Source organism: Bipolaris maydis (assembly GCF_028858645.1).
Source record: "Bipolaris maydis strain C4 unplaced genomic scaffold PSV08scaffold_3, whole genome shotgun sequence".
NCBI classification, from domain to species: domain Eukaryota; kingdom Fungi; phylum Ascomycota; class Dothideomycetes; order Pleosporales; family Pleosporaceae; genus Bipolaris; species Bipolaris maydis.
In genome coordinates, this window is record NW_027093859.1 from 1,979,470 (window position 1) to 2,001,418 (window position 21,949).

A 21,949-nucleotide genomic window follows, 5' to 3' on the forward strand; every position below is an offset into this window, starting at 1 on the left:
GAGACCTGGCAGGTAGTTCGACTACCCCAAATTTTTATGTGGGGTCACTCTTTGCTCTACCATCAGTACTAGAGTAGAGGTTATCCAGAAATGAGAATATATAATCTTAATCTGCAATGAGAGAGCTATAGCATCATCTTAAAAACATGAAGGAGAAGATACAACGTTTGAGACCGCATGGAACTCAGCAAAGAGCTAGATAAATACAAAGAGATACAGATCCTGGTCGTGACACTACACCACTTCATGAAAATAAGAATCATCCCTCAGACTTATTCTTTTTCCGTTCTTCCACTGCCCGGAAACCAGAGGTGCTCTTCCCGGTTTGCCATCACGGGGAAGCTCATTCAGAAATGCCCATCTCGTCCGCTCCTTGTAGCCCTTTACCTTCCAATCGTTGATGTTTCTTTCAGGTGACGTGGCCAGCAGTGGGAAGACATCAAGAAGCGTGTTGTCGTGAGCCAGACAAATTAATATGTCCGGGCTAGCGTCAAAGACACGTAAATAATCTATGCTTTCTTGCGACTGTTGCTGGTCCGTGTAGGCAGATGTTTCGCTCTGCGTGACTTTGTAAAATGGACTACGTCTTGCCTCATGGTCGTTTACCGTCCCATTCTCATTCTTCGTTGTAGAAGGGTGACAAGCTGTGAAAAAGGAACATGGACACGGTGCAGGAATGGTGGAGTCCAATTGCACTTGGGGGATTATATCTGGCAGTGGAACAGCATCAGATGGACGGAAGGCTCCTAAAAAGTGGCAACAGTCGCCGCCCATGAATACGAACGTGTCCGGCGTCGTTCGAGCGAGGCCGCATATGTGTCCAATTGTGTGCTAGAAAATCAGTAGAAATATCAATTGAACATCTCGTGATATACGTACGCCAGGGACGTCTAGAATATAGAAAGAGCCATCTCGAAAGTAGTCGTGAGCTCGGAATTTGCCAATTCGCAAATCATCTCGGAAAGTTATTTCATCGACAAAGTGCCCGCTGTTACTTGCGTAAGCATCGTTGAGAAGAGAGTTGTTGAATGACAAGCTTACGATGTGTCGCTGGACAACATAAACGCTTCCGGGTTGTCCGGATATCCGGGAAGAAAATTACTCTTAAATCCTGGTCCCACAACAATGTCGGTCTGTGGTGGAAATTTGGAAGCGTCTCCGATATGATCCCAATGCCAGTGGCTCCACACAATGGCATCTTTATCCACACTCAGTTAGTTTTGCGCTATTGATAAATGTTTTGGAGAGACTGACCTATACTCTGCAAGTCAAAACCTACTTCGGTGAGTATCTCGTCGACTCCTTTTTCTACCCTGAGAGACGGCACATAAGTGCCAATCATGTTCCGAGTATTTGGCGAGGCATTCCAGAAGTCTTTCCTCCCGCCACAGTCGAACAAGATCCGCCGTGATTTCGATTCATTCTCAACCAAGAAACACATCGTCTTGAAGTTCAGTCTTTCATGGCCTTGTATAACCGGCCGTATGAAGGCAGACGAATCACACACCATAGTGGTTGTTGTATCAATCGCACGAACCCGAACAGTTGAGTTAGAGTCTGGGATGATAATTGGTTGCTCCATTTTTGGGCGATTGACTGACGTGATTCCAAAGCCAAAATAAAAGCAAGGCAATTGTAGAGATGTGGATGTTGGAAGTGTAACTTTTAGTTCTCAGTTATTCATGATGGCCAAGAATTGCTCGGAAAGGATCCCGGGAAATATTGCGGGGAGGATATGTGGGGTCATAGAAAGAAACCGCATTCTTGAGGCAAATGGTACATCAATCATGCCTTGCTTTGAGTCTACTTCGCTTGTCTTCACCCAAGACGCCGCTCTCCGCCTGTACGCTGAACACCAGCGGTCATGGCAGAAGAGACTTTCGGCGAGAGCTTTCGGTACCCAAAAAAAAGCCAACATATAGCTGCAAATTCTCCAGTCTTATTTCCTTCGCCCAAACGCTAGATCGTGCAAGATCAAATCCTCGTAAGAACTAAACATGCGTGCTAATGAACAACGTAGCGTTGCAAACAACCCTTATCACATCGACATGTGCCTGTTTGTCTCAGAAAGGGGTACAACACTGTCTTTTTCATGTATTTAACGAATGATAAATCCTGCTCTAAATCAGGTGAGAGATTTTTCACTCTTACCTTTTTGGTCCATGTCAATAACAAGTTTCCCGCCTACTCCAACACGATGTTGATTGACAAGCTCATTCAGATCCTCTAGAGTATATAACTTCGTGGCTGCTTTGATCCTGTTTTTCGCAGCAAAATTAAGCATTTGTCTCAGCTGATGGTTGCGTCCCACCAAGCTCCCGATGACCTTGATATCTCGAAAAACGAGGTCTTTGGCACTGAACTTTAGCTCATCAGGGAAACTGACTACTACCATAGTACCGTGATTTCTCAATAGCTGAATGCCATAATCAAAAGCTGCCTGGGACTCTGGTAGAAATATGACTGCTTCGACTCCACCGTCTGTAACATCTTGTACCACATCTTTTGGATCACGTACAAGAGAGTCCACGAGTACTGTGCTCCCCGGGGTCGAAGAGCCCATCTGATCAACCACGCTTTTTAACAAGTTCAGAGGCTTATCGCCTCTGTCTACAGCGAGTGTCCGCTTTCCAAGATGAGCCGCAAATTGAACGCCGAGATGGCCAAGCCCACCACCCGCACCAATTATCGCAATGGTGTTGGCCTCTTTGACACGCTCAAGCGCAGACCATATGGTTAGTCCGGCGCACATAAGAGGTGCTGCTTCTAAAGCTGTCATATCTTCTGGAATAGGTGCGACTTGCTGACTGTCAACCAAAGCGTATTCGCAGAACCCGCCGTTCATTGTAAGGCCAAGATTTTTTGCTTTGAGGCAATATGGCGAGTAACCCACAGGGTCGCCATGATCCAGCGTACATTCATCGCATACTCCGCATGGATGATACGCTCGGCCAGGAACTCCGACTTCGTCGCCAATTGCAATGTTGAGACTTTTGGAAACATCTGGGCCTGCGGCTACCACACGGCCTGCAAATTCATGGCACCCGATCCGAGGCAAATCTTGGGACATCTTGCCTTCGACCAATACTGCGTCTGTGTGACAGTAAGAAGCCGCTAAGACTTTAATGAGTAGGTCATGGCCGGTTGGTTCTGTCGGGGTCGGAATTTCTCGGAATCGGTACGGCTTTTTGAATTCCTCAATCACCGCCGCTCGCATCGTAGAAGGGATACTGTACGGCGGCATCATGCTGCTCAATAGATGGCTGTCGAGTAATGGCACTTTCGTGTATGTCCACGTCGTTCTGATATGACCGAATTCATTAGCTTGGAGATAGTCGAACCCCCGCACTGCCCCACAATGCTTGTTAGCGTATCCGGTCTACCCCACTTATCCCGATGGACTACTTCTTTCCACGACAGTTGCTCCTACGCATGGAGTTCCACGAATGCTTAGGAATCGCGACATGCCTCAATTAAACAGTCCAATTTGAACGAGGTATTGAAATTCCTACAGTTGCATCCAGCTAACGGGACTCAATGCGCACGGGAAGAGTCCGCGTCAGAACTGTGGCACCCTGTTCTACATAGTGTAGGAACTGGATAGGATACTCATGGTGAAGAATCTGTATTTGCTAAGGCAGACCTTGCTTGGTGCTTATAACTGCATTTGAGGTAAAGCGAAGTGACGTTTCATATGCTTCTCGTCGCTCCGAGCGAGATGTTCACTCCTCACCTACTAGATAGTGTTGCTAAACCTTAGCGCCAACTATCTATGGGTGCCAAAGCAGGTTAACTTTCAATTTCACTATACAATGGCTGGATATCTGCTTTCCTGAGCAAAAATCATGTCTCATTTACAGAAGCATCTCCAGGACATAGCTCTGCTACGAAGAGTCTCTATATTTGCTTCGTCGAAATGGGTTCGCATGTAAATGAGATTTCCATAGTCGAGCCTGGCCGTAGATGTTGCAGTAGAGTTTAAACCAAAAGTTGCGCTGCTTAATGGGTTCGTCAAACTAAAATCCCTGCGCACACATCATGGTCAAATGACAATGTACTACTATCTGTTTCACTCTCGCAGAGATCAGCCATCTCCCGCAACACGGTGGCGATTCGCGGAGTGATCCCCCAGACCCAGGTGTCATCGTGGTAGGGTGCGTATTGTCTTCCGATACCAGCAGCTAAAGAGATTGTTTCAGCGTCAATTATGTCAAGCTCTAGACAAATGTTTCGTATCTGATTTAGGAGCATAGCTTCCGACTGCTCCAACTCGATGCACTTTCTGACGAGCATTTCCATCCAATGCACCCATCGCATGAGAAAAAGACCTGATATTGCAATTAGACAAGTATGATACGTACTGATATCTAAACTCACAGCTGTTCCCGGAAAGAATAACAATTTCGATACATCAAGTCAAGGCAGTTGTTTTTTGAATAAACAATCTACCACCAACCGTGCTTGGTAACACCAGCCCCTCCAATATCTGGCCGACTGCCTTGACCACGATTGCATTCCTCTGTGGAGGTGTGGAAAGAAAGTTATGCAGTGCCTGGGTGATGACCAGTGCGCTGGTTTGTAAGGGCGCCGCGCCTAGAACTTCAATGTCCGCAACTGCTCGAAGATGACATAAACGCAGAATCGAGCAGCAGTTGAATAGTAACGGGCCCTCAGAATCGGTCCAAGGAACACATTGTGCATCTCTCGCTCTCAAAATATGCTCGTGACACTTACTCAGTGCTTCCGCGGTCCGGTCCAGGATTAAAGACTTCAGGTCTCGTTGAGCCTGCCCAAATGGTGACGAAACAGTGATGGGCAGTAAAATTTGCGATGTATGCCACAGGTGGATGGAAATACCATGCATAATCACCACCGCAGCGAAATGGGACCAAAACATAGATGGACTATTCTTCTAAAGATGATTTGGAGCACCACCTATCAACTGCGTCACACCGGCTTTGAGGCTTGACTGCTTGGTATACGATGATTGTGAAACTCTTTCTCGCCAAAGTTCTTCAGTTGGCGCATTCCAGACGCTATCGTGAAATGGTAAGTCGATGTCGCCATCCTGAAAGGCTAGAAGAGCAGGCTTAGCTCCATATGTAGCGGTCAACAAATTGCTTAGTATGAATATGGAGTGCAAAAGCCTACTTGAGTAAATATACTTCTTGGTTAGGAAGGCAGATGCAAATCGAGAAATCTACCCGTACCTCTTGGTACATTAAACTGACACCATGAATGCCAGTCAGAGTAGGGGAATTTCCGGTGTCTCTCGGAGTGCGTATCGGACTGCATATCCGTCATTCTGCTCCGATAAGCCTGCTTTCGTTGTTATTGTCATTAGAACTTGAATTAGACAGCGAATAGTCACGTTTACTAAAAACCCAAATTCCTTTAGTGCATCCGTGACAACATAGAGGTTTCCAGAAAATGCCCTGAACCAAATGAGGAGTAGCTTGGTTTGCAGTAGCCATATTGGATGTGCGTGAGACGCTCGCTGGGTCTGATCTGAAGGTATAAGGGCGTATTTGTATCGATCTAATCTTTGACAATCAAGGGATTCTTGCTTGTCCCCTTGTACAAACTCCTCAACTTGGGCAGAAAGCATAATTGCTACATCTTGCTCAAGTCCCATGAGTGACCCAATAGCGCACATCATCAAGAGAAGGGAGGAAGGAGTATTATCTAAGTCCAGAGTCGGAGTGTGTATGAAAGGCAGATGTACGCAGAATGAATCGAGAAATATTCGCATGTACCGACTCAAAGCAGAAGCGGCAGGGAATTTACGAGAGTAGCTTCCGCTATCCCTGCACCGGTTTTATATCATACGCAGTAGCTTGATATGATGAGTGTCTTTGATTGTGGACAATGTGATTTGCAATGCGATGCTTTCGTTATGCTGGGTAAGTCTTTGAAAATATTTCTTGGGGATGGTTGATCCAGTGTGTTGGTGGACCTTTGCTCATTCTGAATAGTATATGGTGGTGTCAGTCCCTCGCCGAAGATGTCAGCATGGATTGGGTTGTTGTTCTCTTGAATGCACAGGCGAAGGGACAGCAAATCTTCAGAAGTAGGAGAACAATCCGCTTCCAAAAATAGCATCGGATCAATTGGAAAGCTGGTAAAGGGCCCAGTGAAGTCAAAATGGCTTGTCCTCTCATCTACCAAATGAACGTCATTGATAGGAGCTGTTTCACAACTTTCAAGAGGCAGCGGAGTCTGTTTTAGAGCTGCAAATTCAAAGAGAGTTGAGTGAATATCATGTGTTTGGTCCAATTCAAGAGGTATATCGCTAGTCGAGGCGTGCGCCAACATTTGGTCGACTGGAAGGGAGGCGCAAGACGTTTCCGAGGTCGTCGAGCCAGCCCTGCCTGATGGAACGATAGCTATGGAGTCATTTGGCGCAGGCTCGTTGGCGTCAGTCTCTTCATGTGCATCAGTTTCGCCATGCGCATCTGTTGGGCCTTCACATGCCGCCACAGTTACTAGTGTCTCCTCGATCACTTACGAGGCTAGAGAGTGACAGCGATAGTTGACCGAAAGCTGCAAGCGTGTGTCAGAGTTGTAAAGAGTTTCCTCATGACGGACGACGAGATCTTTCCGAGCGTAACCGCGATGGCAGAATTTGCACTTGAATGGCTTTTCGTTGGTGTGACTGCGCCGATGGCGGACACAGTGCTCGCTCCTCTTCTACGCTTTCCCACAGGTATCGCAGACGTACTCGCGCTTCTCGCTCATGCCCGTGTTCAAGACGATGGTCGTCATTTGTCCTGACTGTCTGTATTATGAGTTGGCTGCAGCATAGATTCGGTGCTTACTGCTTGGACGTGTGAGATCGAGGATACTAGAGGGAAACCTCCGAACGGAAAACGTCCATCCTGGTGGCCCCACGTTCACCAGCCGCAACCCCGCGACTGCCAGCTGCAACCCCGCGTTTGTTCGCTCGCATGGCTCCGATCAAGACTCAACCAAGGGCCATTCTTTCGCAGCACCCGCATGCGTTGAATACCCCACAAGCTTGTAGCCTCGCGTCATACAATTGGCGGCCGCATCTAAAAAGCATCATGTTGCGGCGACTATTCAAACAAAAGCCACATCATGCTCGTCACGATATCACACAACCATGATGTCTCAAATGCTCCTCGTCGTAACTCTAGCCGGCTTGGCCTTTGCCGCAGCAGTCCGAACATACCTCAGAAATAGGAAGTACAAGCTACCACCTCGTGTCCCTGGCTTGCCAATCGTTGGAAATACATTCCAATTCCCTTTGGATCCCGTAAAGCAGGGCCCGTGGGCTGCCAGACTTGCCAAAGAATACGGCGAGATGTATGCCACCCTGATTGTATCACTTCTGAGACCCATTCTAAGATTGTATGCGTAGGTTTACCATTCGTGTTGGGAGATGTGACATGATTTTCCTCAATTCTTCTCGCGTGGTTAGAGAGCTTATGGACAAACGATCATCCAAGTATTCATCTCGGGCGGAAATGCCCATGTTATCCGACATAATGTCAGGTGGCAACCGCATTGTCTTAATGCCTTATAACGAACGATGGAGAACCATTCGAAAGGTCATGCACAGTGTTTTGAATAGCCGAAACATGACCCAATTTAGCACCTACCAGGAAATTGAAAGTCGCCAACTCCTCTGGGATTATCTGCATGATCCAAGCGCATGGTTCACTCATAACCAACGCTTCGCAAACTCTGTAATCGTAAGTGTTGTTTTTGGAAGAAGAATCCCTCCGGGTGATCCCAATCTTAAACCATTGCTACACCAAGCCGAAGCAATGGTGGAACATTTGCAGCCAGGTGCCACTTTGGTGGATGGGTTTCCGATTCTTGCAAAGCTCCCCAAACCGTTGCAATGGTGGCGCAAAAAGGGTGAGGCTCTCTACAAAGCATCGCTTCAGTAAGTTACTGGAAGATCACGGGGCGTTGCAACGCATCGTACACATTTCTAAACTACAAGCAGGGTATACGGATATGAGTTGGACAAAATCCAAGAGAAAATTGACGCAGGAAAGGCACCCGAGTGTTTTGCGCGAGAATTCTTGCAAAGTCCCGATGCTGCTAAGATGAAGGAGAGCCAGCGAATATTCATCCTGGGCTCCCTTCTCGAGGCTGGAAGTGATACCTCTCGTATGACGCTCAGTCAAACCATCGCCGCCATGGTCCTTTTCCCTGCATGGGTTTCGATTGCTCGTGAGCATCTTGATAAAGTTTGTGGCGATGCAGGCCGACTTCCAAAATGGGAAGACAAGCCGCAACTTCGATACATTTCTGCTGCCGTCAAAGAAAGCTTCCGCTGGAGGCCATTCGCCCCAATCGGAGTTCCCCATCTTATCAGTGCTGATGATGAGTTTGAAGGGTATCATTTTCCTGCCGGTACTCAAATCACTTGGAACAGCCTTTACATCTCACAAAATGAAGATGAGTACAAGAATGCAAAGGTTTTCGATCCTGCTAGGTTTTTGGACGATGATTTCGATAACGTGACAAAGGGTCACTGGGCATTCGGGCCAGGTCAGTCTGCCGTCAACACAACTTCATGTCATATGGTTATACCTAACAAGTACACACTCAGGTCGGCGAGCATGTCCTGGCTACAATGTAGCTGAAAGAAATGTCTGGATGGCAATTTCCCGCTTGATATATTGTTTCGACTTCACAGCTGTACCGGTAGGTCCCCCAAATAGCAATAATGCCATCGCAGGCACTGATGAAACTACAGGGTCACGAAATCGATCCTGTCAATGCAAACTGGAAAGATTATAGGGTCGCGCCTTTCGAAGTGGCCATCACCCCTAGAAGTGAGGCTCACAAGGCACTCATACTTGAAACATGTGCAGATGTCGCTGAAGCAAACTGAAGAATAGCTCAGTAATAAATCAGATGCAAGGACGGCTTGGTTGACAAGTGCCCCAATTAAGGTGTGTGCATGTGTGTAAACAGCACCAGCGCTGTCACCCCCAAGGGTTCTGCTATCCTACTCGAGACTCCGTTTTGCCTAAGGGCATAAAGACACGCTATATCTTGCAGGATCCTCACCACAAAAAATTGCCTTCTCTTTAATCCAGTATATGGCTATCGCTCGTACTTGAATGCTAGGCTACGCACGGGCTTTGCATCGCCAAAGGCAAAGACAGTGAGCCGGTAATTAATGGTCACAAAGATGTTCGATTGCTGGTGCGAAATAGACTTGTAGACCAGCTTCGAGGGGTGTAAGATGAGGGTATTCGCAATTAGTAGCATGAAGTGGTAGTTGCTCAGCTCAAGACCTCTTACCACGGATGCGAATTCAAGTGTCGCTCTTCTCAGATGGAATTACTACTAGGTATTAATTCCACTACCTGCTTGTTTTCAGCCAACTTTGTGGGCGCTCATGTGGAGAATTTGAAGAGGGAACTAATACATGGGGCATGTGGAAGAGGAGCGCGTCCAGACCCGATCTAGTGGGGGATGTCCCTCTACAGCCTCATCTACCCCACAAGAGCAATAAAGCCTCGTCAGCCCGGCTCAAGCACCAATTTGTTCAAGTACCATTTCCCTCATCATCTTTTGATTCAGCTCGAAAACATGTTCTCTTTGATAAAAGATCAAAATGTCGTCTCCAGAGAAACCATTTGTAGTTGTGGTCGGCGCTCGCCCCAGTGGTCTTCTCTTGGCTTAGTTACTTGTGCAGCGTGGCATACATGTGAAGCTTCTGGACCTTGCCGATAAGGAAGATGAGCGACCGAGAGCTACTCACTATGGCCCTCCCGCAATCTACGAGATGACTCGAGCTGGAATCATAGACGAAGTTCGGGAAGCAGGCTTTGTTCCCGAAGGCGTTGCCTGGAGAAAGCCCGACCTCAGTGTCATCGCTGCGATAAATTCTACTATCTTAGAAGATGAAGCGTCAAAGATGGTCTTTCTGCCTTTGAATCAATTATCTAAGATCCTTGTTAAACACTTGAGTGCTACGCCACTCGCCTCCATTTACTGGCAACATAGAGTCGTCGGCATTGGGCAGGATGACGAGAATGCATGGGTGGAGGTTGAGACGCCGGAGGGAAGAAAGGCAATCTTAGCCCCCTACATCGTTGGCTATGATGGTGCAAATAGTCAGATAGGCCACTCCTTGTTTGGAGATTGGGAATTGCCAGGATACACCTGGAAAGAACAGATAGTTGCTACCAATGTAAGCAGTATTCATAAGCCCCAGTCTGAAAGCCGCTGATAATCGACCTTAAGATCTACTACGACTTTGAGAAGTTCGGTCTCGGTCACGCAAGTTTTATTATCGATCGCGAAAATTGGTACATGGCTTCTCGAATCACAAACGACAGACTTTGGCGAGTAACTTACGGCGACATACCTGGTTGTACTGACAATGAGCTTAGAGCTCGGCAGCTGGAAAAGTTCAGGAGAATGCTACCTGGGAATCCTAGGCCAGACCAGTATAAGTTGATTGGTTTCAGTCCCTACAAAGTACACCAATGGCTTGCGAAGAAGATGAAAGTTGGTCGATTTTTACTTGCAGCTTTACTTGCAGCAGACGCTACACACTGTGAGGACACTTGTGAACTGACCTGCTGTGGCATTGAAAACTGACGCTTCTTCTAGTATGTCATCCTTTTGGTGGCCTGGGCCTTACCGGAGGTCTGGTCGACGTCTGCGGTCTGTCAGACTGTTTTGGTGGCATATACGAAGGGAAAGCTGACGATGAAATCCTGGATAAGTACGATGAGATTCTTCGTGCAAAATATACGGATATCTTCAATCATATCTCAACCGAGAATTTTAAACGGATCTTTGATCAAGACCCGGAAGAGGCGGCCGAGAAGGGTGAGTTCTTGAAGCTACCAAACGCTAACTATTGAAGGAGATGCGAAGAAGTCCCATAAATTTGCACTCGGGGCGAATGCAATCCAGTATGACTTTACAAAGCACTACAAGAGTAAGACCACGAATTAGAAGCAGGATAAGCTCCGGAAGAAAGTGAGTACGCCAATTTTGGCAAATGGAATCGGAGCTAGGGAAAGACGAAGCAAGCCTGCCAGAATCAGATATTCAAAGTAGTATGAATGCCAATGCCTCACGACTCTTAAACCAGGTTCATTTCAAATTTGAAAATTAAATAACGGGAACCGAAGCGATGATAATGAGACAAGATAAGTACCGAAAGAATGATAGCTCTAAACCGAACAATACTGATATAACCCTGTAGTTTGTGTACCAAATATCTTCAGGAAGATAGGGAGGCAATCTATGAGGCTATTTATCATGCTAGCTGCCGTTACCAGTCTTTGCATTAGAATGTTCACGATGGAAGTGTGAGGACGTGAAGAGATTATGTGGGAAATGCTTTAACCCATATAGAGGACCCAGTGCTCAAGCATAGCTCGAGAACCACTAAAAAGGGATTACAACCCGTCTAGCTATGTACCAACAACTCTTCCTTCTTAACAGCCAATGCTCTCAAAATGAAAAGGTCTGGATGAGTTTTAATGTTGATGGAGGAAAGATAGAGGTTCCATGTTTCTTAGATCCGCCTTTTTCAAGGAAAATAATGACCGGAGAGGCAAGAGAAAGCCATATTATCCCAGTAATACAGGGTAAATAGATCATCCGCCCATGTTTCTGGCGAAAATCTCTGTATACACTCGCTGTCATCGACAAGATATACTGCAATCTTTTCACGAAACTGTTGTATCACTTCTGCCAGGTCATATTGCCTGAGCGTACTTCTAATAAGTATTACAGAACATTTGCTGTGGACCTTCAAACACCAGACAGGTGTTCCTGAACCGCGTTGATTGCTTTAGTTCTTAATTCGACCTACCATGTGATGAAGGATGATAAGAATAAACAAAAAGATGCAGACTCAGACTGCATGGTGTCAGTGAAAGTACCAGGGATATCACGCGGTGCTCAAAGAGAAGAAAGATTTCATCTTTGTGAGTAGCTTCAGCAACCCAAGACTCGTAATTTCCTGAATAAGTGAGCTACAAATCTGCTCTAGCTTCTTCGCCTGCCCACGCTCTTCTGATCAAAGTCTCCAGAGATGTTGGGTCGACCTCTCTCACGTTTGCGTATGGCGATGCCATAGCTGTGGCTACGGCTTTCTCGATATCCTCTTCCTTCATTCCTAGATCCTTCAAAGCGCGACCCACTGCAAGATCCTCTAGTAACTTGTTCAACCCACGAGGCACATTGCTCCCACTGTCGGGAAGGACTTTGACCAATTTAGCCATCGCGTCCGGAACTGCCTTGGAGTTGTATACGACTGGGTGCGGGAGCACGATCGTATGGATTTCAGCGTGGGGCAAGTCGAAGCTGCCGCCCAACGTGTGGTAAAGCTTTTGGTGTAGTGATATGCTGGTAGCACCGAGACACATTCCAAATAGCCATGAACCTTGGAATGCGTCATTGGAAGCAGACTGCAGCAGCGAAGCGAAGGCAGTTGCTAGTGAAACTTGCTGACTTGATCGAACGCGATCTCGAAATTTTCGGCATCCTCGAAGGCAATGATGTCGGAGCACTACTCTGATCACTTGTTGGAAGATTGCTCCTTGCATAGCAGCTGGGAACACGCTAATCATCAAGCCACCTGAGCTGGCACACCTATAAGCTCTGCATCTTGCTAAGCTGATTGCCGAAGCTGGATTTCCACCTGGTGTCATCAATATCATACCAGGTCATGGCTCCACAGCTGGCTCTGCTTTGGTCCACCACATGAAAGTTCGCAAGATCGCTTTTATCGGCTCTACCCTTACCGGACGTGCTATTCTCAAAGCCTCAGCAGAGAGCAACCTTAAAAAATTCTCTCTCGAACTCGGAGGAAAGAGCCCAACAACCATATTCGATGATGCTGACTTCGAAGACGCGGTGACATGGGCTGCAATTGCAATTATTTCCGGCGAAGGTGAAATTTGTGCCGCTGGATCCCGACTTTACGTCCAAGACACCGTCTATGAAAGGTTTCTGAAGGCTTTCTCCGAACGATGCAAGAATGCTGTGCCCGGTGATCCCATGGCTCCGAAAACCAACAAAGGACCGCTCATTAGCGACCGGCAGTGAGAAAAGGTCTCATCGTATATCAAAAGCGCGAAGGCGAACGGCACTCCATTGTTGCATGGGGGTAAGCGAATCGGAAATAGCAATGCTATCAAAAATACAGCTTTCTTTGGTGTAACTGAAGATTCGCCTATTATGAGAGAAGAAATCTTCGGGCCAGTGGCGGTAAGTAACCTTCTTCTTTCTCTCTTAGAAAGGCGAAGAAGATGTGTGCATTGTGCACTGACCCGTTACGCTTTCCAGTCCATAGTCCATCGCCAAATTTCATGACGGAGAAGATGTCATTCAAAAAGCCAACAATTCCGATTATGGCCTGTCAGCCGCCGTTTTCACAAAGGATCTTGCCCGTGCACATCGAGTTGCGGACCACCTCGAGAGCGGCCAGGTTACGATCAATGCGTGGGGCATGTTGGCTGCTAACATGCCGTTTGGAGGTATGTTCATTTTTTCGCTTAGTAGTAGTGATTGGTTTATTTTGCTTTGTTTCTGGGGCTGAGAACTATTTCTGACATTGCTAAAAACAGGACACAAGCAAAGTGGCTTTGGTAGAGATGGAGGTTTGGAAGCTTTGGAGGATTGGACTACAGTCAAGGCAGTCAAAATTGTGGTACCGCGTTTGTAGTACCTGCTGGCTAAATCTTCCAAACGTGAGAACACCAGACATTGCCTAGCTGATTAGCCGTCTTTTGCGGGATTGGCGTCTATTCGGTATGCTAGATAACAATGGCATGAATCATCTGCAAATCCAGTATATCATGTAAAGGCACGCGGTTTGCCCTTGCCTAGTGTTCTCCGAGCTGTAATTACATCGTATGGGTGTGCTCCTCATTAAAAAAAACCAGACATCTACGAGCAAATCGACGATGTATTATAGCAGGGTTTTATATCAAAATGAATTGCACCGTGGCTGTGCAACTCACAGGGCTAAAAGTGCAATCGCGGGATTTCCATTGCGAGGTCCGATGAGAGCGAAGCACAATGGACACGCAATCTATGCGAGCAATTCTAATTGTGAGAGCGATTCAGTAACGAGTTAAATTGGTCGTTAGCACAGTTTTTTCTTCTCATTCAGTTATAACTAGTGCGGAGAGATCTATGTCCAGTTGTCCAAGAGCAAATCTATGGATAAATACAATGTGTCGCGCAAAGGGTCTTAATACCACGAATTACTTCCGACCTAGAGCTTAGCATCTACAGTCCCGTTTTCCTGTTCGAGCGCCAACTTGGTGATTGCCGCCGCCCGCGTACCTTGCTCAATAGCACCATCAATGAAACCTCTCCAGCCTTGCGCCCAGTCTGCACTCGCCATGAACACACGGCCATGGGGCTCCTGGAGCGCCTTTAAGTTTTTGGTAGCCCAGCCAGGAGAAGCAGCGAACCATGCGCCTTTGGCATATGGATCTTTTGACCACGTGTGAGACGCATATCCCCGCACGTTGCCACTCGGCTGAAGCTTTTTAAACTCAGCAATAATCTCATCGCTGTTGGTGGAATCTTGAAGCTTGCTACTCTGGCCAAACATCATGGCATATGTGCCTGCTCGGTTTGCTGATTGTGTGCCTTACTCTCGTTAGTTATGAAGCAATTCTGGGGGAGCGCTGGAGAACTAACACTTACCATTGTGATCCTTCATTCCGAAAAAGAAACAACTGTCTTTGAAATCGGAAGTATTTGCGAACCAGTTTCCTTTTACCGCGTCCAATGAGGCTATGTACTTCTCACCAAAGTTTATATGACCGTCTTGGATTGCATTTTGCTTCCCGGGTGCTAGTGGTGGCTCAAACTTGATGTCGCCCAAGCAGTTAAGTGGGATAGTGCAAATAGACCGTTGTACGAAGATCCATCTGCACAAGCAATGACTACCATTTTAGAGTCTTTGGTCTGCTTGATAGCATTGACCACCTTGCTGAAAATTCTGTTGCCTCGATATTCTGCTAGTATATCGCGGCACATGTTTGTCGTACCTCCGCCACCGAGTTTGAAGCCACCAACGGCATCGTACATAGTAGCGAGGCCATAGCCACAAACAGCATACCATCGCAATGCATCTGTCCACGCGAGGTCTTGAGCAATGCAACTGCCAAAGGAATTTGGCTGAGAAACAAAAAGATCCTTGTCATGTTGCGGTAATTCCAGTTGATTGAGTCGGTCTTGGCAGCTTAGGTGGTCATATTTCTGCTATGGCTGAGTCCGTAAAGGTTCTTGTCGGTAAGGCATCAGCTGACGTGGAGTCGTGCCGTCGATGCCAAAGAACTCCCCAGCGATTTTCTCAACCTTCACATTTTATTCAGCGACGTCATCTATCCTTTGCACGCTTGATCCTTCTGGCTTGTACAACATGTATTTCGTGTCTGTTGTTGCAGCTAAGGTCTTGAGATGCCTCTCCAGGCCGTGTCGATGCATCTCAGCGTAAACATGGGGTTGATGCCTGATAAGATTCATTAGCTTAGCATTGTATATCATCTTCCATAGAGTGTGTAATTACCAATGCAAAGATGTGTCCCCCATTTCAAGGTCCTCTCCCCATTCTTTCGCTGTCCATGTGCGGCCCCCGATGCGATCGCGAGCTTCCAGAAGCAGTAGTCTTATGTCACGATTCAAGGACAGGTTACGAGCAGCAACAAGATCACAAAATCCACTTCCGATCACGGTGACATCGTAGTGGTTCCTATAGAAGCGATCAGTGATTCCACTACATGAGGTACGTCTCAATATTATCTCTCACCAAAGCAGGGCCAGCAGAAAGTGACTTGTTCACAAAATGCATTTACCTTAGGTTTGATGTGCTTGACACAACAGCATCAGTTCTCAGACCTTTCGATATCTCCGACCAATCATACTTATGACCTTCATTCGTGTGCGACATCGTGATGATCGAGAACAATGTTGTTTAACTATCAAAGCTGTAGCCATGGTGGAATCATCTTGCTCCAAGTTATATCAACGTATGAACATCTCCCAAGAAACCAACAAGGTAATGTCAGCCGTATCGGCCATAGACCCATGCCATGACTTGCGACTCATGAACCCGCAGGACGCCATTTCTCCACTACTACGTACGTACCCAACTCCAATGCGGTAATTGCATCCGGGGCCCGTGCGCCGTCACCTGTCAATCTCCACATTCCCCAGATCCGCACAACGCGGAAAAATGATATAGTCAGAATCGAGTGGATCCAACAAGATAAGACGGGCGGCCTTTGCTCAAGGCGATAATGCGATAAGCCACAGCTGGGAGTAGCCCAGTCCGCAACTGATACGAAATATGCTTCGTATACGATACTACTAGTACTACTACTGCCCACATAACTCCAAAAGAGTCCCATGTATTTTCTCCTCCCTGTCAATTTGATCAAACTGTGATCTGTGCGTCTACTGATCATTTCACTTCGACGCTATCGAGAGTTGTGCGAAGCACACGAGATGGCAAGCAACGGAGACTGTGAAAGAGCGCGCATGTCTGGCATCGATGACAAGCCATTGCATCTGCTGACGCAGTCCGAATCCATATCCGGTACGTACGTGGGCCTTATTAGTGGTAAATGGAAAACCGTAGTTGAATCAGTCGCTTACCGCAAAAATATCACAACACAGCCGGACGGGGGAGAAGAAAGTCGTACCAGGAAGGCTATGTCTCTAAAGTCGTCACGCGAGATATCACCCCCCTCGAAATCGCATCGGTAGGCTGGAGCATTTGCAACAGTTGGGTGGGTGTTCTGTCAACGCTTGCGTTCAATGTCACAAATGGCGGGTCGCCGGGTCTTCTCTATGGTCTCTGGTTCGTCTTCATAATGTACGGCTTTGTCGTATACACGTTGGCGGAGCTGGCCCGTGTTTATCCTTCAGCGGGCGGTCAGTAAGTTTTCTTCTCCTCAGGTCTTTTGGGCCAGGTACAGCACTGAAAGCTTGAACAGGTACCATTGGACAGCGGTTGTGGCTCCGAAGTGGTGCGCTCGTGCTATGGTGAGGGGACCTCTTTGACAATTGTTTTGGATCTGGGGTTTGATTCGGAATACTGACATGACGTGTTTCCAGAGCTATGCATGCGGTATGATCAACATATTTGCATGGGCATCACTTTCTGCCGGCGTGGCAATCATCCTCCCGCAACAATTACTTGCTCTCGTTATCACGCACAACCCCTCTTACGAAGTCGAGCCGTGGCATGTGTTTCTGATGTACCAGTTTGTATGCGTGGTATGCTTGTTGCATAACATTTTCAGCCTGCGACGAACCATGTGGCTGTTTGAAGTCATTTGCAAGTATTCCGAATGATATGCATGGGTTGAATGCAGTGCTGACTTTGCACGGCGTAGTTGCGTTATCGCTCGCCGCCTTCATAGCCGCCACAGTCGCTTCCCTAGCACGAGCCCCCCATTTCCAATCGAGTAAAGCCGTCTGGATTACATTCGTTGACTTGAGCGGTTGGGACAACAAAGGACTGGTCTTTTTTATCGGGCTTCTTACTCCAGGTTACATGTATGCTGGAATAGATGGAGCCATCCATCTAGCAGAAGAAGCTCGTAATGCTCGAACAGCCGTCCCGAAAGCCCTTGTGTCGATCTGGGGTATAGGATTTGTTACATCGTTCATAGTAGCGGTTGCATCCATGTATTCCGTCCAAGACTTCACTGCGGTTGCAACAACAAAGACTGGGTAAAGCATTATATTAAGCTGCATATACAGGAATTGCACTGACATTTTGCGCAGCTTCCCTGTTTTCGAGCTTTGGCGCCAAGCAATGGATTCTGAAGCTGCAGCAACTGCTTTCTTGGTCTTCACACATGCAACTGGATACATAGCCGTCGCAGGGTGTCAGCAGACTGCCTCGCGGCTGACTTGGTCCTTCGCTCGCGACTCTGGCTTAGTTGCCTCCTCGAAGATCGCCCGCATAGACGGAAGATGGCAGGTTCCCGTATGGGCTCTCTACGTCAATGGAGTTATGACGTTCCTTATCGGATGTGTCTACCTCGGGTCGTCTACGGCTTTCAACGCATTTATCGGTACAGGACTGATACTTCAGCTTGTCACATTTGCATTCCCTGCAGCATTATTGCTGTTGACGGGTCGACCAAAACGCTTCTTACCACCCACCCGTACCTTTGGGTTGCCGAGTGCTTTTGGCTGGGTCGCAAATGTCTTCACCGTTGCGTTTGCTCTTTTCTGCCTCGTCTTTTATTGCTTCCCCCCGGCCAGACCAGTAACCGCGTCGAACATGAGTGAGTTTGATATTTTTAGCCTTTTTACGGATTCGAAGTTTCTGACAGATTTAGATTATGCGCCAGCGGTCCTTGTAGTGATAGGCATCTTTATTGTTGCAAACTGGTTCTTGCATGCTAGAAAACATTACCACGGACCACAGCTAGAAGATCTCGTTGCATTATAGTTTGAGAGAATGCTTCAGCCTCATTCATTCCAGATGATATTTATGTTTTTATCTCTTTGAATGCATCTAACGATCAAGTTTCTTTGGACATGAGGCTAGAGAATCTCTACCAACACCTCATGTGAATCTGATATTTACGTAACGAAAAAGCTATAAACGTAGAAATTGAAAGATGAAGCATCTTTCCTTCTGCTATTCTTCCCGCACACATGACAGAACCTTCAGCGTGCCCTTTGTCCGTTTCGTCCATCGGAATGATTCCAAGTGGTGAACAGCAAAGTCTCTGAGCGAGCTGCCGCCAAAAGTCACCGACAAGAGGTGCCGAACGAACCCTCCGCGCTTGAAAAGCATGCGTGTGAGGAGCAGTCCCACTTCTGACGCATCTTGCAGGCTATGCTTACCTTCTTTTCTCATAGTCTTTTATTCCAGTTTCGCGTCTAGCCTACCAGATTATTATTTCTCAAAAAAGAACGGCAGGCCAACCCCTGACTTGCTAGAATCGGGTATGGAAGAACAACTATAGCCTGTATAAAGTATCCACATGGTCTTCTTCGTGATTTGACACTGAACACTCAAACAGTGGCCAGTATCTCAAGTCAACATGTCAGTAAAACCCATCATCGCCCCACTACACTCCTCGCTAATCCCCAAAACTCCCCCCTTAGGTACACAACGTCCTTCGCCTTCTTCGAGACACTGATCGAGGCCGGGGTCAAGAACTGCTTCGTAAACCTCGGATCCGACCACCCCAGCATCCTCGAAGCAATCGTCAAGGGCCAGCGGGAACTCCCAGATAAATTCCCAAAGATCATCACATGCCTCAACGAAATGGTCGCACTGTCCATGGCCGACGGCTATGCCCGTCTAAGCGGCGAGGCGCAATGCGTAATCGTGCACGTCGACGTCGGTACCCTAGCTCTCGCAGCCGCCGTTCACAACGCCGCCATGGGACGAGCACCCGTTCTGACCTTCGCCGGCCTCTCACTATATACCATTGAAGGCAAAACTCCGTATTCGAGAACTTACTTCATGTAAGTTTCGTTTGTCCCCCAAACTCCAAAAAGACTCTTTTTGCTATGGGGAAAGGGTGCTAATGGGGGGGGGGGGGGGGGGGGGGGTTCCGAAAAGCCATTGGATACAGGATGTACTGGATCAGAAGCAGATTGTGGCGCAGTACTTTCGGTATGTTGGTGAGATTAAGACAGGGAAGAATTTAAAGCAGATAGTGCGAAGGGCACTGCAACTTGCGACTAGTCACCCGCAGGGACCGTCGTATTTGATGGGGGCGAGGGAGGTCATGGAAGAAAACATCGAGCCGTATTCCATCAACTCTGCTGTCTGGAGACCGATTGCTCCGGCTGCTCTACTGCAGGAGGCTGTGCGAGAGATTGCCGAGGCTCTGGTCAACGCGTCTGATCCTCCTGTCATTGTCGGTTTTACAGGACGTAACCACGCTGCGGTACAATCCCTTGTATCACTGGCCAATACCCTCCGGGGACTCAGGGTGCTCAGACATGTGTTTTCCCGCGGAACACCCTGGCTGGCTCGGAATGAAATACGGCGTAGACGCTGCAATCGAGAATGCCGACGTCTTCCTTATCCTGGATTGGGACGTACCCTGGATCAACAAGCTTTGCAAACCCAAGAGCTCAGCAAAGGTGTTCCATCTCGATGTAGAACACCAGTATAAACTCCTTCAATGGATTCACTGTGGAGGCGGAGGCCTCGGATGGAGCGGTGGTGGCGCACTAGGCATCAAGCTCGCAGCGGACGCAGCTGATGCTTTGGTGCCTGGGAAGCTGAAGAGGTTCGTAGTGCAGATTGTGGGCGACAGGTCTTACATGTTCAGCGTTCCCTCGAGTGTGTATTGGATCTCTGCTCGCTACAGGATCCCCGTTCTGGCTATCGTTCTCAACAATCTGGGCTGGAATGCGCCACGGAGATCTATGCTGCTGGTGCATCCTGACGGCCCTGCATCGAGAGCTACCAAGGAGGAGCTGAACATTTCGTTTGCCCCGAGTCCGGACTATGTGGGCATAGCGAGGGCTGCGAGTAACGGAGAAATATTTGGTGCCCATATAGTCAACGGGTCCGAATTTGAGGCAGCACTGAATGGGGCGGTGGAGAGACTTGAGTGAGGTTTTTCGGCAGTGTTGGATGTTGCGATATAGATAGCCATTGGCGTTTTGGAAAAGGCTATTCAGATAGTATATCATCAGCTGTGTAGTTGGCTTTTGTATAGAAAAGTTGGTACTGCTTAACTTCTGCCTAGTTTTATAATATATAACAACCCAGTGGTGCGTATGCTCTCTTCACAATATCTCTTTAATAAAGTATGCATCAAAACCAGATACGTAGTGAAATCTAGTAAAAAGTCACAAAAAATCTAGCTGTACGAGAAGTCCAGGTACGTCCTTCGACACCGCCCACTTTAGCCACGCGCAGCAAGTATACTATCTTCCGTTCGCCATATGTTCAATGACATAGGGCTCCAAAGTACGTCGATCTACTTATCTGTAGGATCCACTTACGGGGATAATTTTTTTTCGATAAAGCAAATTACACAGTTAGCTTTGGCTGGGCGGAAGCTTTCCGCCTTACAGCACAGTGTGTTGAGCCCGATTCTAATTCCGCGCTGCACATCTCCACTTTGCCGCAGTCTACGGAGCCAGAGCCGCTGCACTGTAAGTAGATTCGCCAGTCTGTAAGTGGCTAGTGTGGTGCGGCGATACTTCTACTAGCCTTGTATGGAATGCTTTTCCTATCGGCTTTGCCTATTGGTTGATAACGCAGTACAAGATTAATAGCATATCCTAAACTCGCTGATGCAGGCACAGAGATGAGCGGAAGGTTGGTTGTAATAGTCGCTCCAAAAGTTTCTATGTAGTATGCCCATATATGCAAATATTGATGGTAACAATACAGAGAGGATGCCGCCGCAACCCCGACGCTGACCTGAGCCTGATGATTTGCGCGCTCCTGATAAAGACTTTGTACGTAGTGAAAAAGTACTCATACGACGAAAAACCCAAAAGGACGACGACATGTGATAACCTGACCAAATAGATACGCCGTTACATTTACCTGTGCTACCTAGTGCTAGACCAACAAGGTATGTCTATGCTTACCAAATTCGCAATTCAACGGGCTATTTTTACCGAATGCGGAGAGTACCAGATATTACAGTATACTTAGGCTGTAGAAACCTAAGCGAACAACCGATGCTCTAACATGGCGTGTCTGTGCGCAGAATCACAAGTAGTAAACACGGTACGGGAAAACGTTCCACAGAGGCGGGACTAATTACAAGGAGATATACAAATGATAAACATGCAGAATAAAGTTGGGTAAGCATTTGAACTTTGTTGTAAATACCCCACAGCATGGCGACCGTGGGGGAGGCTAGCACCCACTGTATAGACTAACTTGCTCCCGCTGTAACAAAGCTTGTTTCTGAAGAAACATGACGTCTTGCAAGACAAGGAAAAAAGACAAGTGAAC

At 47.5% G+C, this 21,949-nt stretch overlaps 10 protein-coding genes across 10 annotated transcripts; 5 read left to right on the forward strand and 5 right to left on the reverse strand.

The window, feature by feature from the left end:
* Positions 1-234: 234 nt before the first annotated feature.
* PSV08DRAFT_369162 (beta-lactamase-like protein) lies at positions 235-1,582 on the reverse strand (the record flags this gene model as incomplete). The annotated part of the gene is made up of 4 exons (XM_014222069.1): positions 235-831; positions 880-988; positions 1,042-1,198; positions 1,255-1,582. The coding sequence occupies 4 exons, from the start codon at positions 1,580-1,582 to the stop codon at positions 235-237; spliced, it is 1,191 nt and encodes a 396-aa protein (XP_014077544.1).
* Positions 1,583-2,125: 543 nt separating this feature from the next.
* Positions 2,126-3,247, reverse strand: PSV08DRAFT_408091 (chaperonin 10-like protein; the record flags this gene model as incomplete). Its single annotated transcript, XM_014222070.1, has 1 exon — positions 2,126-3,247. The coding sequence occupies one exon, from the start codon at positions 3,245-3,247 to the stop codon at positions 2,126-2,128; it is 1,122 nt and encodes a 373-aa protein (XP_014077545.1).
* Positions 3,248-3,850: 603 nt separating this feature from the next.
* PSV08DRAFT_369164 (uncharacterized protein) lies at positions 3,851-5,656 on the reverse strand (the record flags this gene model as incomplete). The annotated part of the gene is made up of 6 exons (XM_066093156.1): positions 3,851-3,995; positions 4,034-4,328; positions 4,450-4,912; positions 4,952-5,147; positions 5,234-5,319; positions 5,372-5,656. The coding sequence occupies 6 exons, from the start codon at positions 5,654-5,656 to the stop codon at positions 3,851-3,853; spliced, it is 1,470 nt and encodes a 489-aa protein (XP_065949618.1).
* Positions 5,657-7,123: 1,467 nt separating this feature from the next.
* On the forward strand, positions 7,124-8,872 carry PSV08DRAFT_244984 (cytochrome P450; the record flags this gene model as incomplete). The annotated part of the gene is made up of 5 exons (XM_014222072.2): positions 7,124-7,326; positions 7,382-7,912; positions 7,976-8,526; positions 8,588-8,682; positions 8,735-8,872. The coding sequence occupies 5 exons, from the start codon at positions 7,124-7,126 to the stop codon at positions 8,870-8,872; spliced, it is 1,518 nt and encodes a 505-aa protein (XP_014077547.2).
* Positions 8,873-9,604: 732 nt separating this feature from the next.
* PSV08DRAFT_174133 (uncharacterized protein) lies at positions 9,605-10,959 on the forward strand (the record flags this gene model as incomplete). The annotated part of the gene is made up of 5 exons (XM_014222073.1): positions 9,605-9,637; positions 9,674-10,183; positions 10,237-10,552; positions 10,609-10,830; positions 10,868-10,959. The coding sequence occupies 5 exons, from the start codon at positions 9,605-9,607 to the stop codon at positions 10,957-10,959; spliced, it is 1,173 nt and encodes a 390-aa protein (XP_014077548.1).
* Positions 10,960-11,990: 1,031 nt separating this feature from the next.
* Positions 11,991-12,239, reverse strand: PSV08DRAFT_348802 (uncharacterized protein; the record flags this gene model as incomplete). The annotated part of the gene is made up of 1 exon (XM_066092817.1): positions 11,991-12,239. One exon carries the CDS (start codon positions 12,237-12,239, stop codon positions 11,991-11,993), a length of 249 nt encoding a protein of 82 aa, XP_065949619.1.
* A 155-nt stretch (positions 12,240-12,394) lies between these two features.
* PSV08DRAFT_369167 (Aldehyde/histidinol dehydrogenase) lies at positions 12,395-13,684 on the forward strand (the record flags this gene model as incomplete). Its single annotated transcript, XM_014222074.1, has 5 exons — positions 12,395-12,517; positions 12,634-13,061; positions 13,146-13,227; positions 13,313-13,496; positions 13,587-13,684. 5 exons carry the CDS (start codon positions 12,395-12,397, stop codon positions 13,682-13,684), a joined length of 915 nt encoding a protein of 304 aa, XP_014077549.1.
* A 555-nt stretch (positions 13,685-14,239) lies between these two features.
* Positions 14,240-15,928, reverse strand: PSV08DRAFT_174352 (uncharacterized protein; the record flags this gene model as incomplete). The annotated part of the gene is made up of 6 exons (XM_014222075.1): positions 14,240-14,622; positions 14,680-14,829; positions 14,889-15,240; positions 15,358-15,490; positions 15,548-15,730; positions 15,834-15,928. 6 exons carry the CDS (start codon positions 15,926-15,928, stop codon positions 14,240-14,242), a joined length of 1,296 nt encoding a protein of 431 aa, XP_014077550.1.
* Positions 15,929-16,485: 557 nt separating this feature from the next.
* On the forward strand, positions 16,486-18,448 carry PSV08DRAFT_173413 (amino acid/polyamine transporter I; the record flags this gene model as incomplete). The annotated part of the gene is given in 7 exon segments (XM_014222076.1): positions 16,486-16,576; positions 16,705-16,918; positions 16,977-17,025; positions 17,098-17,306; positions 17,326-17,718; positions 17,773-18,281; positions 18,336-18,448. 7 exon segments carry the CDS (start codon positions 16,486-16,488, stop codon positions 18,446-18,448), a joined length of 1,578 nt encoding a protein of 525 aa, XP_014077551.1.
* An 828-nt stretch (positions 18,449-19,276) lies between these two features.
* PSV08DRAFT_369170 (thiamine pyrophosphate enzyme, N-terminal TPP binding domain-containing protein) lies at positions 19,277-20,586 on the forward strand (the record flags this gene model as incomplete). The annotated part of the gene is made up of 3 exons (XM_014222077.1): positions 19,277-19,479; positions 19,577-19,893; positions 19,952-20,586. The coding sequence occupies 3 exons, from the start codon at positions 19,277-19,279 to the stop codon at positions 20,584-20,586; spliced, it is 1,155 nt and encodes a 384-aa protein (XP_014077552.1).
* Between the last annotated feature and the right edge of the window lie 1,363 nt (positions 20,587-21,949).